At 40.5% G+C, this 6,963-nt stretch overlaps 1 protein-coding gene across 3 annotated transcripts in view; it reads right to left on the minus strand.

Annotated features, from left to right (window-relative positions):
* Nucleotides 1–660: 660 nt before the first annotated feature.
* ZNF480 (zinc finger protein 480) overlaps nt 661–6,963 on the minus strand; it is a 34,000-nt gene continuing 27,697 nt past the window's right edge. For all 3 annotated transcript variants that reach the window (XM_017864687.1, XM_017864695.1, XM_017864700.1), the window contains one exon: nt 661–2,049. In XM_017864687.1, coding sequence (XP_017720176.1) covers nt 770–2,049 — 1,280 coding nt within the window. In that variant the 3' untranslated portion in view covers nt 661–769. The remainder of the gene's footprint in view (nt 2,050–6,963) is intronic.

Consider the following 6,963-nt stretch of genomic DNA (forward strand, 5'->3'; position numbering starts at 1 on the left):
CTGATTCAATTTTGGAACTCATTATTTGTCTGTTCAGGGTTGCAATTTCTTCTTGGTTCAATCTTTGGGGTTATATCTTTCCAGGAATTTATTAATTTCTTCTAGGTTTTCTAGTTTGTGTGCATACAGGTGTTTATAGTAATCTTTGAGGGTTTTTTGTATTTTTGTGGGGTTGGCGGTAATGTCCCCTTTGTCATTTCTGATTGTGTTTTTTTAGATCTCCTTTTGCAAGGTGTGAAATTTTGTTGAAGACTTTTCCACACATTCATTACAATGGGGAAGTCTCTGCAGTATAAATTATCTAATGAATTATTAGAGAAACTTGAGTTTGAAGACCTTGTCATATTCTTTGCATTTGCAAAATGTCTTTGCAGTATGGAATAAAACATGAGTAGTAAGGCTTGAGTGCACACTAAATTCTTTTTTTTTTTTTTTTTTTGAGACGGAGTCTCGCTCTGTCGCCCAGGCTGGAGTGCAGTGGCCAGATCTCAGCTCACTGCAAGCTCCGCCTCCTGGGTTTATGCCATTCTCCTGCCTCGGCCTCCCGAGTAGCTGGGACTACAGGCGCCCGCCACCTCGCCCGACTAGTTTTTTTTTTTTTTGTATTTTTTAGTAGAGACGGGGTTTCACCATGTTAGCCAGGATGGTCTCAATCTGCTGACCTTGTGATCCACCCATCTCGGCCTCCCAAAGTGCTGGGATTACAGGCTTGAGCCACTGCGCCTGGCCCACACTAAATTCTTTGACACATTTGTTACATTTGTAGTTTCTATCCCATATGAATAGTCCAATGTTGTGCTAGGTATGAAATGCGACTAAAGGCCTTGCCACACTCAGTACATTTGTAAGGTTTCTCTCCAGTATGAATTTTCCGATGTCGTGCAAGGTGTGCAATTCGATTGAAGACCTTGCCACATTCATTACATTTGTAAGGTCTTTCTCCAGTATGGATTCTCTGATGATTGGTTAGGGATAACTTGTGTCTGAATGCCTTGCCACATTCATTACACTTGTAAGGTTTCTCTGCAGTGTGGATTACAAGATGGGCTGAAAGGCCTGAATACTCACTAAATGCTTTACCACATTCATTACATTTGTAAGGCTTCTCTCCAGTATGAATTCTTCGATGTCGTGCAAGATTTGAAAGTTGATTAAATACTTTTCCACATTCATTACATTTGTAAGGTTTCTCTCCTGTATGAATTCTCCAATGTTGTGCTAGATGTGAATTTTGAATAAAGACCTTACCACATTCATTACATTTGTAAGGTTTCTCTCCAGTATGAATTTTCTGATGTCGTACAAGGAGCGCAATTCTATAGAAGGCCTTGCCACATTCATCACATTTGTAAGGCTTCTCTCCTGTATAAATTCTCCAATGATTTGCTAGAGATGACTTGTGACTGAAGCCCTTACCACATTCATTACATTTGTAAGGTTTCTCTTCAGCATGAATTCTTTGATGTCGTGCAAGGTAAGAATTATTGCTGAAGACTTTACCACATTCATTACATTCAAATGGCTTCTCTCTGGTATGAATTCTTTGATGTCGTGCAAAGTTTGAATTATAACTAAAAACCTTGCCACAGTCATTACATTTGTAAGGCTTCTCTCCAGTATGAATTCTCCAATGTTCCGCAAGGTGTGAATTGCGACTAAAGACCTTGCCACATTCATTACATTTGTAAGGTTTCTCTGCAGTATGGATTACTTGATGTTTGGTAAGGCTGGAAGACACTCTAAAGACTTTGCTATGCTCATTACACTCATAAGGTTTTTCCCCAATGTGTTCTTTCTGTTCTGGTGGGAGAAATGAAGAATCATCAAAATCATTCCTATTAAAAATGGGGGTTTTGACACTGGAAGAAATTTCTTGAAGAGAGGAAACAGAGGAACTGTGGTTGATAAAGTTTTCAACTTGATTACATCCATTTATTACCCTTTCATCTGGAAATAGCTCCAGTTCAGACAGATGTAAGTGAAAGGATACTCCAAGTTGTTTTTTAATTGGTTTGTCTTTTGCATTGCTTCCCAAGGCATAGCTGCTCCCTAGGAAAGCAAGAAAAGAGTAAAATTCAGACCCCATAATTCTGGCATGTTTAGAGTCTGACGAAAAAACTAGAATCTGCCTCATCTGACTCAGACATTGGAAGAAATATCAGCACACTCTGTACATCATGTTGGCAGTGCTGAAAACAGAAGAGGGTAAGGTGATGCACTGGAGTGCTGGGAAATCTATAGGAGTCAAAGGATTATGGGTGAGTTTGAGAGGGATTATGAGCAGAGAGATAGGGAACTGAAACCTTCTGAGAAAAAGAAGGGACAGGTCTCTGAGGGAAAATAAGACACTTAAGAGAAGTGGTATACACAACAACAGTACACGCACAAAACTGGGAAAGGCACATCCCCGGAAAAGGAGTGAATGTTCCCACACCCTTTACAACAGACTAATTAGAAAAGATCTCCCTCTGACCAAGTCTTATACAAAACAACTGAGAGAAGCAGTTATTTTACCAAACCTAATCCAAAAATTACAAGGCCTACAAAAGGAAAGAGAATTATGGCTAAAAGTAAATAAAGCCAAACCTAGAAAAGACAGGCAGCTCTCTAAATTACTAGACAAATATTTATTTAGCTGCTTCAGCCTCCCAAAGTGCTAGGATTACCGGCATGAGCCACCGCACTCAGCTTCAGCAAGCTTTTTCTGTGTTCTTTTAGAGACAAGGTCTCACGATATTGCCTAGACTTCTTGGCTCAAGTGATCCTCCTGCCTTGGCCTCCCAAAATGCTGGGATTACAGGCACAAGGCACTGCACCTGGCCCTTGACAAATATTTAAAGCAACTGCCTTAAGATTCTTAATAAGCTAAAAGTTATCAGAGAGAGATAAACAACTACATGAAATCAGAAAAATAATACATGAGAAGGAGGATATTAAACAAAGGAGGAAACATAAAAAACATTCTGGAGCTGAAACACAAGTAAAAATTCATTAGGTGCTCAACAACAGATGGATAGAGCACAGAAAAGAATGAGCAAACTTAAAGATCAGTTATTCAAAAGTATCAGCTCCACCAGGCACAGTGGCTCATGCTTGTAATCCCAGCACTTTGGGAGGCCAAGGCAGGCAGATCACGAGGTCAGGAGTTCAAGACCAGGCTGACCAACATGGTGAAACCCTGTCTCTACTAAAAATACAAAAATTAGATGGGTGTGGGGTGCACGCCTGTAATCCCAGCTACTCAGGAGGCTGTGGCAGGAGAATCACTTGAATCCAGGAGGCAGAAGTTACAGTTAGGCAAGATTGTGCCATTGCACTCCTGCCTGGGCTACAGAGTGAGGCTCTGCCCCCTCTAAAATATATATATATATATATATATATGTGTATATACATGTGTGTATATATATGTATATATATAATCAGCTCCAAAGACCAAAAACAAAAAACAATGAAGAAAAGCAAATAAATGCTAACAGGTTTTTTGGATGCTCTCAAGCACAACAATATACAAATTATTGGAGGTTCATAAGGAGAAGACAGAGGATCAGAAATTGCAACTGAAGAAATAATGTCCAAATAATTGTCCAAATCCCAATTCTGAAGAAAGACCTGAATATACAATTCAAAAAGCTTGACCATTCGAATTAAAATTAACCCAAGGATGTTCACACAGAGATAAATTATAAACAAATTATCAAACATCAATGACAGAGGAAGAATTTTGACAGCAGCAACAAAAGATATTTGCCATTTAGAACAAAATGTATAAGACTATGTACTTTTTTCAGCAGAAACTTTGCATGCCAGAAGACAGTGAGATGACATATTGAAAGTGCTTAAAATCAACCAAGAATACTATATGGAGCAAAAGTCAGCTCGAAAATAAAGGAGAAATTTAGACTTTCCTCGATAAAGAAGAGTTAAGGAAGTTCATTAGTACCCTAGACCTGTCCAACAAGAAATGCTACAGGGAGACCTTCAAAATGAAATGAAAGGATTACAGACAGTACCGGTAAACCAAATGAGAGGATAAAATTCTCCATTAAAGTAAAAAATGACCCAGGCACAGTGGCTCACACCTGTAATCCCAGCACTCTGGGAGGCCAAGGCAGGCAGATTGCTTGAGGTCAGGAGTTTGAGACCAGACTGCCTAACATGGTGAAACCCCATCCCTACTGAAAATACAAAAATCAGCCAAGCATGGTGGCGCATGCCTGTAATCCCAGCTACTTGGGAGGCTGAGGCAGGAGAATCACTTGAACCCGGGAGGCGGAGGTTGCAGTGAGCCGAGATTGCACTGCTGTACTCCAGCATGGGCAACAGAGCGAGAATCCATTCCCCCACGCAAAAAAAAAAAAAGAAAAGCAAGAATAGAGAAGCCGGAAACAAACCCTCAAATACTTGGTCAAATGATGTTCAATCAAAATGCCAAGACCATGTAATAAGGAAAAGACAGTCACTTCATCACAAATAGTGCTGAACAAAAAGGATGCCCACATGCAAAGGAATGAGGCTGAACCCTCACTTTACACTTCATGTGTTATATCTGGGGAAACCTTACATTTCCCCAGATATAACACACGAAAGGAAAGAAGGTAAAAATACACACGATGCACTATGACAAAACTGACAACTATTGTGGATGGAAGAAAACAATTACCAAAATGTAAAGAAAACCTATCATGTGAGAAAATATTTGCATAATATATCTGTAATAAAAACTTAATATCTAAAATATATATAGGCCAGATGTGGTGGCTCATGCCTGTAATCCCAGCACTTTGAGAGGCAGTTGCAGGTGGATCACCTGACGTCAGGAGTTCAAGACTAGCCTGGCCAACATAGTGAAACCCCATCTGTATTAAAGATACAAAAATTTAGCCGGGCACGGTGGTGTGTATCTGTAATCCCAACTACTTGGGAGGCTAAGGTGGGAGAATTGCTTGAACCTGGGAGGCACAGGTACCAGTGAGCCGAGATCACGCCACTGCATCCAGCCTCAGTGACAGAGCAAGACTTCATCTCAAATAAATAAATAAATAAATAAAATAAACATATATAAATAACTCCTACAAAGCAAAACAAATAACCCAATTAAGAAATGTAGAAAGAAATACACATTTTTCCAAAGGTGATATATGACCATATGGGAAAATGCAAAATATCACACATCATTAGAGAAATGCAAATAGAAAACATAGATTTTTCCTCACACGCATATAGAATATCACCTCACACCCATATAGAATATTTATTGTCAAGAAAGGAAAAAAAAAAATGAAACACCAGAAAATCACAAGTGTTGTCAAAAATATGGCGAAACAGGAGAATTCTGTGCTCCTGTTAGTGGAAATGTGAAATGGTACAGTCCCTTGGGAAATAAGTATGACATTTTCTGAAAGAATCTAAAATCAAATGATTAGTATAGGCAACAACTCCACATCTGGGTATATAGATAAGAAGATAAAAAGTCGGGCACAACGGCTCATGCCTGTAATGTTCCCACTTTGGGAGGCCAAGGCAGGTGGATCACCTGAGGTGGGGAGTTTGAGACCAGCCTAGCCAACATGGTGAAACTCTGTCTCTACTAATAATACAAAAATTAGCTGGGCATGGTGGCGCACACCTGTAATCCCAGCCACTCAGGAGGCTGAGGCAAGAGAATTGCTTGAACCCAGGATGTGGAGGTTGCAGTAAGCCGAGATTGTGCCATTGCACTCCAGCCTGGGCAACAAGAGCGAAACTCCATCTCAAACAAACACACACACAAATGAAAAATAAAATAAAAATAAAGACAGCATCTTGAAGAGATACTTAAAAACCCACGTTCAAAGCAGTCACGATGGCTCATGCCTATAATCCCAGCACTTTGGGAGGCCGAGGTAGGTGGATCATAAGGTCATGAGTTTGAGACCAGCCTGGCCAATATGGTGAAACCCCATCTCTACTAAAAATACAAAAATTAGCTGGGTGTGGTGGTGGGCACCTGTAGTCCCAGCTATTTGGGAGGCTGAGGCAGGAGAATCACTTGAACCCAGGGGGGAGAGGTTGCAGTGAGCCAAGATCACACCACTGCACTCCAGCCTGGGCGAGAGAGCGAGACTCCATCTCCAAAAACAACAATGACAACAACAAAAACCCATGTTCATAGCAGCATTATTAAAAATAATAAAGAGGTAGGCACAATGCAGGTGTCCACCAATGGATGAACAGTTAAACTGTGGTACAGACAAATAGAAAAACATTATTCAGTCCTGAAAGAATATATAAATTTCTTGATGTGCTACAAAATAGATGAACCTGAAAGATACTATGCTAAGTGAGATAAGCCAGTCATAAAAAGACAAATACTGTATGATTCCATCTAAAATACTGAAATTCATACAAACAGAACAGAAACGGAGAGGGGAGAGAGTGAAATTGTAGGAGGAATGGGTTAAATATTACTGGTAATCAATTAAATCTAAATTCAAAATAAAAAAAATAAGACTAGGCATCGTGGCTCATGCCCGTAATCAGAGTACTTATGGAGGCTGAGAAAGGAGGATTGCTTGAGCCCAGGTGTTCAAAATCAACATAGGCAACATAGCAAGACCCCTGTATCTGAAAAACAAAAAGAAGCTGGGCACAATAGCTCACGCCTGTAATCCCAGCACTTTGGGAGGCCGAGGTGGGCAGATCACTTAAGGTCAGGAGTTCGAGACCAGTCTGGACAACATGGTGAAACCCCGTCTCTACTAAAAATACAAACAAAAATTAGCTGGGCCTGGTGGCAGGTGCCTGTAATCACAGATACCTGGAAGGCTGAGGCAGCAGAATCCCTTGAAGCCGGGAGGCGGACATTGCAGTGAGCTGAGATAGCGACACTGCACTCCAGCCTGGAAAACAGAGCAAAATTCCATCTGAAATAAATAAAAAGGAAGGAAGGAAGGGAGGAAGGAAGGAAGGGAGGGAGGGAGGGAG

The sequence above is a fragment of the Rhinopithecus bieti genome, unplaced genomic scaffold, assembly GCF_001698545.2.
Source record: "Rhinopithecus bieti isolate Rb0 unplaced genomic scaffold, ASM169854v2 scaffold_2723, whole genome shotgun sequence".
Lineage (NCBI taxonomy): Eukaryota > Metazoa > Chordata > Mammalia > Primates > Cercopithecidae > Rhinopithecus > Rhinopithecus bieti.